General features: G+C 42.7%; 1 protein-coding gene across 1 annotated transcript in view; it reads right to left on the reverse strand.

The window, feature by feature from the left end:
* Positions 1-212: 212 nt before the first annotated feature.
* The window catches only part of ADAMTS15 (ADAM metallopeptidase with thrombospondin type 1 motif 15), a 77,910-nt gene continuing 64,837 nt past the window's right edge, over positions 213-13,285 (reverse strand). The window contains exons 7-8 of the mRNA XM_089660074.1: positions 13,020-13,195; positions 213-9,180 (exon numbers count right to left, since the gene is read on the reverse strand). Of these exons, the coding sequence (XP_089516200.1) occupies positions 8,439-9,180; positions 13,020-13,195 (918 nt within the window). The 3' untranslated portion in view covers positions 213-8,438. The remainder of the gene's footprint in view (positions 9,181-13,019; positions 13,196-13,285) is intronic.

Raw genomic sequence — 13,285 nt, forward strand, 5'->3', positions numbered from 1 at the left:
TATAAAGGTAATGCACTAAAATAGAATAGAATAAATAAACTAAATGGCTTCATTTTCGTTTACCAAGGAGGACTTTGTAGATTTGTTAAAATGGGAAATAAGCAACTTGTAGGTAAGCTGGTTTTGGACGCCACTTTCTCTTTCAGCTGCCACCTAATCTACAGCCGGCTTTTGATTTTGACGATGGAGGGAAATGACAAGACAACACAAGGTTTGTGCAGTGCATACACCAAGGATTGACCTGGATCTGTGCATGTTTATTTCTGTTAGTACATGCCTATATAGAGTATACACAGTATACATACATATATACATACAGCCTGTATCTGGGCTTGTCTGTATCAAAAATAACACAAATGAATGTACAAAAAACCCCACAAATAATACAGAAGAACACAGCAGTCCCACATGGGAATAATCAGTCCTCTGCCAGGAATGTTATCCAATCAGCAGAGCAGATCTTATCTCCCGTTATCATTGGCCGGCATTCTCAGTGAATTTCTGCAGAACGCAATGATCTGATTCAGGCATATTAAGTCATTCGCAGTGCCATCCAGATTTCTAGGAACACGGCACGATAGTTTTCTTGGCCCGTTACTGCTCTGTCCTTGGTCATTGCATTGTGAAATGGAAGCACCATATACAGGCCATGTGATGGAATTTCACATCCGTACAGCTACATTTTTGCCAGGAATGCCAACCCAGAATTATTTTTTATATACTGTGTATATATATATATATATATATATATACACACACACAGACAGTTTAAACTGAACTCCAGGCATACAGCAACAGTGTTACTAAACCCAACGCAAGTACAATCAGTCTGTATATACAGCAAAGCATGCTTGTTATATTCACTGTGGAACCTAAGGGGTTAATTCTCTGCTCTGTGTAAAAATGCTGTTTGATGCTGACTTCTCTGATCCTCCCCTTCTTCCAGTGTCTCCCTCTTATCTCCTGATAAGACATATCATGGAGACACTGTGCACATGCTCAGTTTGGTATGTATTGCTAGAGAGGGTTTTTTTTTTCTTGGGAGTGTGCATGTGATCAGCACTGTCCAGAGGTCAAGGGTCCTGCATCTTCCTAGAGCAGAATGAAAACTCCTCCTACAAGCTTTAACATGTGCTTTACTGAACACTAATAGAAGTCACTAGACTGCTCTAACTGCTGATGAGAAAAGGTATTTATCAGTTTATATTTACTAAAATAATTGTATTTCCATGTTCTGTGTACTGTGGGAGACCTGATAGAATGCAGGGTCCGGGGTTTAGTAACACTTTAAAGTGGTGGTAAAGGCTACATGAAGGTAAAAAAACCTTCTGTGTGCAGTATCCCCTCAGCCCCCCCTAATACTCACCTAAGCCCCCCTCTTGATCCAGCGATGTGCACTGGAGACTCAGTTATCCTGGGACTCCCTCTTATTGGCTGAGACAGCAGCGGGAGCCAATGAGAAGAGAGAGAGGGTGGAGTCAAGCCAGGGCTCCATGTGTGAATGGACACACAGAGCAGCGGGTGCCCCCAGAGCAAGCTGCAGGAGGGAGGAGCCAGGAGAGCCTGCGGGGGACCCGAGAAGAGGAGGATCCAGGCTGCTCTGTGCAAAACCACTTCACACAGCAGGTCAGTATAGGCATGTTTGTTGTTAAAAAAATATATATGCCTTTAGAATCACTTTAATACACAAATGAACATACATATATGACAGCTGTTTTATCTGCCAAAGGGTTTGTATTTCTGTCCATCCAGTTCTAAGATTTACATAGCTCTGCCACAAAGTCCAGTCCAATCAGACAGGGCAGGACATCTGATTTTTCTCTGCTGTAGTTTAGCAATATTTACAGGTGTCTTGTCCTTCCCTCAGCCTGTGATTGGACTGTGAAAGGAGAAGCAGCAGACTGATGAGCTCATCTCCTTATCCCTCTGCTATCTCCTATCAGCATGGCCCTTGTCAGCCCATGAGTGCAGCAGCACATCTGATTGGCTCCCTCTTCCAGTCTGAGATCTGCTGTATAGGGACTACAAGAGGTTACAGAGCTGCATTAATTTGTGTTTTTTATATCTGCCTAAAATTCAGCTTTAAGGACACATCACTATGACTACATTAAAACCCAACTTAGGAATTGGAAAAATCTACCTGTATAGTGGGATGTCTGCACTGCAAGGTGTAATTGCTCATTATATGAATATGGTGCATGAATAGGGAGAAGTACCGCACTCTTTGCTCCCGCAAGGTCCCTCTAGTGGCATGACTGGTCCCAGCAGCCTCCTCTCTTAGCTACCCATGGCCGCTGCTGCACATTCCCCCCTTCCATGTACAAAGTAGAGTCAGTATCCCTGTATTGTACGTAATGATTCCAAAAGACCACCCACAGACCAGAATTTGGGGGAGAATAGGACAGCACCAGAGGATCAAGTATGAAATGATACCTGTTGCTCCAACCCTTGCAGTGCAGGGGAGCCCCACTTTAAAAGCAGATTCTTTTTCTAATTTCTGGAGATGGGCTTTGAGCTGCTCTATGACAAAAGTCTCACCTGTAACAGTAACACATTCTAAGTAATAATATAATAATAGCACCATGCGTGAACACAAAACTGCGTTGTGACATGGACTGCCGTCATAGTGTAAGGTGCGCCATAACAGGGAGCTCCCCTATATCTGGATGGCTTTGCCTAGTAAATCTCCAAACTCTTGATGATAACGCTTTGACTGTCTGGATACTTAATGGGCATTTTATTTTTCATTCTTTATGGACAATCATTATTGAAGTCTGTCCATATACTTCTGGATGGTTGGCAAACCCCAAGCATACACCCCCACCACCCCCGCCCAGCTGATCAATCTAAAAAACAGGACAGACAGGGTATATAGGCCTGACCTGCCTTCTATTGAATAATCAAGTAAGAATTGTGCGTCACTTAATACTGGTTGGAGTACAGTTGGTACAGAGGACCCCAGACCGACAGATCAACTATAGCACCTATTAGACAAGACAATGCACATCAATTCCAATCAAAGAGCAAGGCCTCCTCCGCAATATGGAAAAATGGATAAAGTTACAGTGAGTTTTTTTGTTCAGTGACAGTTATCAGTGTATTGTTCGGTGTGGGCAGTTGTGCTGTTCAAGAAGGCCATTGCATGCAATCCAGACATGCTATGAAATCAATATTTGTCTCAAAATGCACAAAGCTAGGTATTGTTTATTACCGCATCTTACCGCATGCTAAGGTGTATTTAAACCCAAAACTAAAAATGTAATATATTACAGCTTACTTGTCCTTGGTATGGTGGCTGCATTTGTTTCCTTTCTTCAAGCTTCTTTTGCTTTATGTGCACCTGGTAATCCTGCAAACGACACACTTCCAGTCCTTGGGTGGTCTACCTCACTCCACTGACTCTATGGAGGGAGTTGTGGTTGTCACCCTAGGCTGCTCTCCTGATATGGACTTACAGCTACTGACATATCTCTTTATCTCCATTACAGGAGGGAGGGGGGCAGGGGAATTGGCAGGTTACAGAAGATAGCTAGGAAGGAAGCTTTTCTTCTGTACAGCTCTTGGGAAGTGACAAGATCCAGAAGGATCAACGGGTATTTGCTAAAAATGTTCAAAGCTCAAAAAAAAAAAAAAGCTAATGTATCCACCATTTCTAAACACTGTAAGCTGCAACGTATTACATTTTTGTTCTTGGGTTTAGTTATCCTTTAAAGGATAAGTTCACCTTTTAGCAAAAAAAGTATAAATGCACATTTTTTGCAGGTAAAAAAAAGAAGTGCATTTATTATTTTTTGTTTCTTGAGCTTCTGAAACAGGGGTCTCCAAACTTTATAAACAAAGGGCCAATTTACTGTCCTTCAATCTTTATTGGGGCCTGATCATGGCCATCGGGAGTAGAAAATGTGCTGGCATTAGTGGGAGTAAACAATGCCCCATTGCTGTCTCAGCCAATGAGAAGGAAGAGACCCGGGACAGCCAAGGCTGTCATTTGCCTCGCTGGATCGCGATGGGGCTCAGGTGGTGTCAGTGAGAGGAACTGTGTCCCATTGATGGTGTTATTGGGAGGGATTGTACCCCAACATTGGTGTCATTGGGCCCCATTGTTGGTATCATTGGGATGAACTGTGCCCCATCATTGGTGTCATTGATAGGAATTGTATCCCTTCATTGGTGTTAGTGGATGAAATAGTGCCCTAAGGGCGGGATGACAGCAAGCAAATGGCCAAATGCGGCCCCCAGGCCACAGTTTGCAGACCACTACTCTAAAGCATTGCACTAGAGATCAGCAGATCGTTGGTGCCATGCAGGCCTCCTGCAGGTCTGTCAGTGTATCTGTACATCTCATACGGGCAGGCAGATACTCACTGACAGGAAGACCCAATGAACTACCATGGCGCTGTAGATAATTGCGAACTACAAGCCAACAGCCGCAAAGGCTGTGTGGACATGAAGTTTTCTCAGTCTCAGAATACTGTGAACGAGTGATGTGGCCGGTTGGGCAGAGCCCTGAATGGCTGCGTTTTTTTAAAACTGTGACAGCTAGCGGGGGGGGGGGGGAATAATATCCCCCACTAGCTGTCACAACAGGGAGTGGGAGGAGCGGGCACTGGTCCATTCATAATATGTTATATCCTTAATATGGGGGCAACACTGAACATGTTAGAAAAGGTGAACTTATCCTTTAAGGTGGGTTAAGGATGACTTACTACCTAAACCATTGTACTGTAAAGATATGTGAAAAAGCAACAAAAGGCAAGATTTTCTTGGTGCTTTTAGGAATGCCGTAATGGCTGTTTCTTAAAGGAGGTGTAAATGAGACCCGTCATTTACTAAATGATTATCCTGGGCTCGCTGCACAGCCAAACTTCCATGTTCTGTTCTAAAGCCCCTCCCCTTGCCATCATCCCTGATTGGAGATACACAGAGGTAGATTCACCAGGAGGTTTGTTGGATCCAGATTTCCCATACTGCCTTGCTATGAGAATATATGTCTGCTTTACACAGAAAAGCTTTCAAGTGCTACTTCTAACATACAGCTCCATGTGGTCCATTGTGCAACTTCGAATGATTGTCTCCCAATCTATAAAGAAGACCCGTAGACTATGTGCTTTCCTTGCCTCCAGCCGCACCTGATGGGCGCTGGGCATTATTTGTGCCACATATGAGTTAGAATTATGACACGTTACATTGGCAAGAACGTAATCTTTTGGCATGCTGTTAGCTTACTCCATTACACTGTCGCACAACGGCGCTCAAGACAAATTCTATTCTGATTTAAATGGTAAGCTTTGCAGCCTTGTCACACTGGCAGGATATGCATCCACAAAGTCCTGTGTGGTGGAACGATGAGCTAACACTGCTTAACACTGTTCAGAAATATAACGAGCAATTTGATTGTAAGCTCAATGTGCCACTGATATCAGCCTCTCCCTCTATGGGACCCATTTATAGAAGAAATAAAAGTTCTGACAAGTTGCCTATTTATAAAGCTGCTTGGACAATTTTTACTGTCAATTGCGTCATAGTTTGAGAAAGGAGAAAACAATGTCCCTGTTATGGATAGACCATATTTGTATGGAACCGTATGGATAGACCATATTTGTATGGAACCATATGGATAGACCATATTTGTATGGAACCATATGGATAGACCATATTTGTATGGAACCATATTTGTATGGAACCATATGGATAGACCATATTTGTATAGAACCATATGGATAGACCATATTTGTATGGAACCATATGGATAGACCATATTTGTATGGAACCATATTTGTATGGAACCATATGGATAGACCATATTTGTATAGAATCATATGGATAGACCATATTTGTATGGAATCATATGGATAGACCATATGCTTTAAAAAGACTTTCCAAAGCTTTTAAGGAATATGTTGTGGAAATGTACAAATCCCTAAACCTGACATTATCCACTATGGTCAATGAGAGAAAGCTGGAGGAGGATTTTACCTAAAAGTGGTTGTAAATCCTGAAGCCCTGTACACACAATGAGAATGTCGGACGAATGATCATCCATTTTTTTTGCATGCTAGTCTCATATCGAAAGTGAAGAGATTACTAAAGTTACGAAAATTCTTGTATGACAGAATACAAATTCAGAAGTGATGTAATGTATTTGTATTGAAATTTTGAAAACTGTACTGGTTAAATGAAAATCGAATGATCTGGTATCGTACAAGAAAAATTTTCCTGCTTGTCCCTTCAAATATTTTCGGACGAAAGCTGTGTACTGACAATCAGATTATCATTATATCTCTTCGAAAGTGGTATATTTTGTACGATTTTCTGGTTGTGTGTATTAGACTTTACATTTTCCTAGTGAAATGACTGGCCTCAGGTGATACACAGAAATGAAACAAATCCTCCTACATAAGTTGTACCTGTCTATCTGCACTATACTCTTCTCTATTCAAAGTCTGGAATTCATGAGGCTTGTCTGAGAGTTGAGAAAACAGGGTGCAGAGAGCTAAAGTTACACCCTGCAGAGCTCAGTGAGAAGAGTTCTGAGAGCTGATTGGAGGGAAGAGACACACCCTCCTCCATACAGCTCAAAGGAACAGAGCTTAGGCTGTCAATCTGCCAGAGGTCCCTCCCCTGTCACCATTTTCTCTTGGTGTCAGGAAAACTTGTCAGAAGTGACTCATGCTGATAGTAGAGGAACGAAGCAGCAGACAGAAATGACACTTAGTGCTCTGGATTGAGACAAATACACATTATATATGCTTTGTTCATATTTCATATCTGAGGTTTACAACCACTTTAAGGTAATGGTGAGCTTAGTCACATTAGTGCACGTGTTGACAGTACTCAACTTTATTGCTTTTCAAGGTAAAGTAACTGTATGTTCCCTATAGCTAAACTCCAGGTATGACCTCTATTGTACATTAACTTTGGTCCAGCTTTGCACAATGTCAAGCATGCATAGCTCATACCTGAAAGGATGCTGAAAATAATCATAGTAGTTGACGCTACTACAGTGATAGCCACAATCTTCTATCTGCTGTGCAACCAGCTTCCCCTCTGCACGTTGACCACAGGGGTTTACTTGCTTGCTTGCCGTCATTCATGGAATGCTTTGTAATTTTGCAAAGAATACAAGGCATTCTTTGATTGGATGAGGTGGAGAGGAGGGTCAGCGTGGCCACAATCTTCACGTTGTCCAATCTGAGAACAACTTCATACTGTATCGTATTCATTGAAAAATTTACAAGGCATTCTATAAATGGTGGCAGTGATGAGCAGGCGACCCCCTGTAATCAGTGTGCATGGCGGATGCTTCTCAGTACAGAAACCAGAAGATCATGACTATCACTGTAGTAGCACCAACTACCACAGCGATGGCCCCCTCAAATACTTACATTGTGCCAGGTTGGACCAATGTAAGTATACAATAAGAATCATGTCAGGATTTTAACTTTCATTTTGCAACTTTGTTTTTTTCTCTTTGCTTTTTTAAACCAATCTAAAAAAAATTTGCACTGCACTTCCATATAATTTCCCATGTCAGACTTTAAGTACTGGGGGGGAATCAGCTGGAATTTAGCAGTGAAACAGATAAAAGGGATGAAAATGAGAAGTTATTTTGTGGATCTTTCTAAATAGGCTCCTAAATGTTTCCAGGGTTCTGAAGAATCCTCCTGTTTACCAGCTTTCTGACCATCTAATCCTGCCATGGAAATAATAGCTGCACCATTATAACATCATGTTCTATTACACTGGATTTACTGTATATTGTGTATGAGGTCCCAGATCTGCTCTAACGGAGAAGTCAGCATAGTACACAAGGTACTGACTTCTTGGAGCTATCGGAAAAGGGCTCAGATCTTTAGGAGGATACAAGATACTTGAGCCCGTATGTCATATCATTCCAGTGACATAATATTAAGACCCTTGTAAATGAAAACTGCTCTAAGAAAAAGTATTCCTGTGGCCCCAGTGCAAGAGTTCCTAGTCTTATTTTTAAAGTCCAGATTTAAAAATGAATCACATAATCTGATCCATTAATTAGGGGTAAGATGAACACTTTTTTCTTTAGAACACTTCTCAAATATTGTAAAAATTAGAGAAAACATTTTCACTACCGTCTTAAGAAATAGCTCCAGTCTAAAACTCTTCAGGAAAATCCATTTCTACAATGCAGTCTGCATCCTGGAAGAAACGCCAGACTCGCCAACATGGAAAACGGACACAACGGACATAGACCCACGAAGAGAAAGTGCAAAGCAATTAGACTTCAAATGTCCCTTTGTTCACTATTACTGCCGTTACCATCAGAATGTAACAGTAGATTCTTTGGTCATTGGACGTGGTGCTCCAGGTATTTGGGTGATGGATTTATTTTGGCACATCCCCTCCACTCTGGGCCTGGAGCAAGTTCTAGTTTTGTCAGCAGTTTATTTTGGCCCCCTGCATTAACATGGTCGGAGCATACAAAAGTCCAGCTCCTGAGGTTTTCTCTTTAACTTACAGTGCTCTCTGGGTAAAGTTACTCCCCCACCTGCACTGCACCTCAGCTGCCGTCTCTTGAACCCCCTGCCGCAGATCTTTGAACAGCTTGTCCACTCTCCAGCCTCCCACATGGGGCATGGGTCACCACAGGTCCTTACCACTGGTGGCCGCAGAGAGGCCGGGCAATCAGATGTCAGATGTTCCCAGGGGTCACGACATTCCACGATTCGAGTCTGCTGCCCATTGCCACAGGTGACAGAACATTCTCCCCAGTTGCCGGTCGACCACTGAGACTGTGGTTTGGGTCGCGGAGGAGGAGGGGGCAGAGCAGCCAGGCTGTTACTTATTATTTGTCCAGCAGAATTGTCTTTCTTTTCTCTAGGGATATAGAAGGTGTACCGGAGACGTGGAGGGGTCATTTTGCCAACACATAATACCTCTATGGTCAATGGCTCTTGTATGATGTTGATTGCTTGTAAGGCCTCCACTGCAGTCCCTGTACCGCTGTACTTCAGCAGGCTGCCACGAATCGGAATATCACGCTCCACTGCAGACACAATGTAATTCCCATTCAGCATGTAGCGACCTTGGGAGTTCTTCACTGCTAAGTAGTTGTCATCACTGATTAGGCCTTTATAACCACGTTGTCTCACATCCAGGTTGCTGGCACCAGCCGGAACAGTGACCACAAAGTTGTAACCGTGTCTGTAGGTGTAGAGAGAACACAAGACATTACTTCTAGCAACAGTATCAGGTATTATTTATCAAAGTGACTCTATGAAGAATTGTCCTTTCTATACAATGAACAACTAGCCAGGCTTCATTCTATTCATCTCAAGCAACCTGACAAAGAAATTGGACCTTTATTGGTTGCTTTGGGTTCTTTTCACAAATCCCATGCAGTAGGTGTGCATAACACTACCTGTATAGGATAACAATGCCATTCCAAAACAGGACACATATTTAAAGGTGAATTCCAGCTATAGATATTTTATACATAGTTCCATTGGTCCAACTTGGACCTATGTAACTTTGTATATACCATACCTGGCCAATGCCCCTGGAAGCTGAAAATCACTGAAGTAGACACCGCTAATCCTGTAATCTCCATTTGTGCAGAGTGGCTGCCCTGCTGCACTCTAAACACAGGAGGTTGGCCACTCAACATGGGTGACATTCAGAAAATATTTTGTATTTCCGAAAGGATTGCAAAGCATTCTTTGGTTAGACAAGGTGGAGACGCCGTGTAATGATGTTAAGCTCTCCACCTTATCCAATCGCAGAGTGCTTTGCATTCTCTGAATGGTGCCTGTGCTAAGCGACCAACCTAGTGTGCTCAGAATGCAGCAGGTCAGCTGCTCAGAGTGGGACCTAGAAGCAAGTGGGGATCACTGGAGTAGCAGAGTCTACTTCAGGGATTTCCAACTTCCAGGGGCATTGGCCAAGTATGGTATATATAGTTACCAATGTAATGCTGTAAATACGTATAAAATATTACTGCCCGTAATTCTTCTTAAAGCTGTATCTTGGCTATTAACCAACAACTCTGGATGGACTGTTGGATAGATGGCTCCATGGTAAAGTGTATCTGTGCTATGAAGCAGTGGCTCTGGATGTACAGTTGGGTAAATGGCTCTATACTTAGGTCATATCTGTGCTATGAAGCAGCAGCTCTGATTAAACAGTTGGATTGCTCTACTCTATGAACCAGCAGTTCAGGATGGACAGTTGGATGAACAGCTCTACAAGAAGAATAAACCTCTATGTGTTTGGATTTGAAATTAAAATGATCACACAATAGTTTAATGGAGGATTTTGCAGTTCCTCCAGGCCCCCAATTATATGTTCTAGCTACTATCTTTGTTCCCGTAATTTAATCTCAGCAAGTTAAACCAAAGTTCCAGCCTTTGACAGTATTATATTTGTAAAGTAGGTTCTCTGCGTCTCTCTGAACAAGAATGGAGTTTCTCTGTACTATGTGATGTGCCTGTACTGCTAATACAAATTTCTGGGGGATGAGGAGAGGATGTGGACTCAGTAAAGTCAGATTTTATGTTTATGTGAGGGAACATTTGGCACACAACTCTCACATTGGGACAAACATAAGGAAGATTTCAGTGTGTGGTGGAGAAATGCTGATCAGAAATTATTCACAGCAAGCCTTCAGCTTAGATAAGAGTCCAGCCAATGAGAAAGGCTACAGAACAGTCAGGTCAGAGGACCAGATTCAGTGGTTTTTGGCTGAGGATCCTGGCAAGATAAGAATGTTTTAAACACAATGTAGGTGTGAACAGCATTTGTTTGACAATATGTTTTGCAATATTCTTCCAAAAACCGCTGCAAGTCTGACACAGTTGGAGTCCTCTCTACTCATTTCCACACTGATTGTCAGCTCTGTTAGGGATTTTACAATCTGTGATCTTCTGACATGAGCCACCCTAAACAGCCCTTAGCTTGTTGGAACAGAAGGAGCAACATAACTCCTCCACCATTCCACCAGTTTTAACTGTAAATTAATGTGCCCCCCGCCAGAACACACAGGTCAGCACTCTCATTTTGGTCATGCCCCTTCAACAGTAGCCGGATGAAGATCCGGATTCTGTCGGGCCAGCTGCCGTACACACAGGCTGACTATTGGCTGGTTTCTGTTGAACTGGCCGATACTACCCAATATTCGGCCCATGTGCTCAGGGCTTAGAAGCTGTAATTCCTGATAAAAAAAAGTACTGCAAGAAAAAAGAATCCAAGGAAAAAAGAATCTTTTCCTTGGATTTTCATAATGAAAAAAACAGTTCTGGACTTCCAAACCATTGGTGCTGTGCTCCTGTTTCACGCTAACCCTTGGACTCTACTGTATATCGCCTTTTCAGGTGCCATTTTTTTTTAATCCAGCACCTTCCTAGCATACTCTTCAATATTTCTGTTCTGTCAGCTTCCTTATAATTTCATCATATCCATAAAGTCTAATAAGAGTGGCAAAGAAACAGTCTGAGAGTTCAAACGCTTTAATTTTGGTTCACAAATGACAACATAGAACACTCCACACGTCTTGGAAGCTGAAAGACCTTCTCCTTCTTCCGGGCTTAAACCTAGTAGGTAATTATTAGGACTCAAGAATGGCATAAAGCACCAGGAATAATTATTTGCTGGATATAACTAAAATAAGTAGATCTCTACATAGCAAATAATGAAATCCTGGTGATTATGCCATCCTTGAATCCTCATATTTATCCATCACTTTTAATCCCTAAAGGACAGGGATGTCTTGGAGCATTGGAAACATGTTGGTTGTGTTGTCATTTGCCAACTAATAATGCTTTTCGAAAGCTGTTGGACTCTCAGACTATTTGTCTGTCAGACAGCTTTACCAGAGCAATTGGGGTTTATTTACTAAAGCTGGAGAGTGCAAAATCAGGCTCACTACTGCAAAGAAACCAACCAGCTTCTAACTTCAGCTTTTTCAATTAAACTTTGGCAATAAAACCTGGAAGCTGATTGGTTTCTATGCAGAGGTGAGCCTGCATCTGCACTCTCCAGCTTTGGTTAATAAACCCCACTGTGTCTTGTCACAACCTAATCTACTGATAATTTGAATCCCATGCCTCATTTCTACTACTTCTTTATTATTTCATCAACCTGTACTCTACACTAGGTGTCAAACTTTCTAAACAAAGGGCCAGTTTACTGTTGTCTGACTTCAGGGGGTCCGACTGTAGCCAGTTGGAGTAGAAAATTCCCCAGTGTCGGTGGGAGTAATCAATGTCTTAGACTTGGTGGTCGGTAGGAATAAAAAAAAATGTAATAATTGTGCCCCATCATTGGTGTCAGTGGAAGGAATAGTGGAAGGAATAGTGCCCCATCATTGGTATCAGTGGAAGGAATAGTGCCCCATCATTGGTATCAGTGGGAGGAATAGTGCCCCATCACTGATTTCAGTTGGAGAAACAGTGCCCCATCATTGGTCTCAGTGGGAAGAATCGTGACTCATCATTGGTATGAATGGGAGGAAACGTGCCTCATCGTTGGTATCAGTGGGAGGAATAGTGCCCCATCATTGGGTGTCAGTGGGAGAAATAATGGCCAGTCGGTGTCAGTGGATCAGTGGAAGGAATTATGCACCATTGTTGGTGTCAGTAAGAGGAATAGTGCCTCATATTAGGGAGAAGAATTGTTACCCATGGGCCAGAAAAATGCAGGCAAAAGGTTGCATCTGGCCCATGGGCCAGTTTGTAAACCACCACTCTAGACAATCCCCAGCAACTTCCAGCTCTGCAAAAAAATCCATGTACAGAGGTGTCAGTGCCTGAATTTCACCCTTCTTTCTCTGACGGCTATGCAGTTCTGTGAGGGTGGCGATTGCATTACACACAAACTGCAAGTCTGCGTTGGATGCACATAGAGGTGTGACTGTACATGGTGGAACTGATCTGTACTATGTGTACTGCATCTGCTGATAAGAATGGATCTGTTGTGGGGGTGGTGGATGTGTAAGAATTGTGTCATCATTGTTTAAGCAGCTTCTCTGGCTTCCCATTGGCACTCACATGGGTTTAGTGAAGAGTCCGGACACCTTCTTGCAGCTTTTATTGTCCCCACCGCACACTCGGCATTTGTCGAATTTCTTCTTGGAGCCTAGCTGCCCATCACAGCCGGCTTTAATACACTTTCCCTGTACACAGACGGATGTGGAGTCCGGTGCACATACCGTCCCATCTACTACCTGTATGGACAGAACATTGGTGTCAGAATGAAAAGAGCCTGGAAACAGACAGCAGTTAGCATAGTACCACCAGGAAATTAGTTGTAAGAG

Source organism: Staurois parvus, unplaced genomic scaffold (assembly GCF_062004578.1).
Source record: "Staurois parvus isolate SC_StPar_1 unplaced genomic scaffold, SC_StPar_1.0 ptg001200l, whole genome shotgun sequence".
NCBI lineage: Eukaryota > Metazoa > Chordata > Amphibia > Anura > Ranidae > Staurois > Staurois parvus.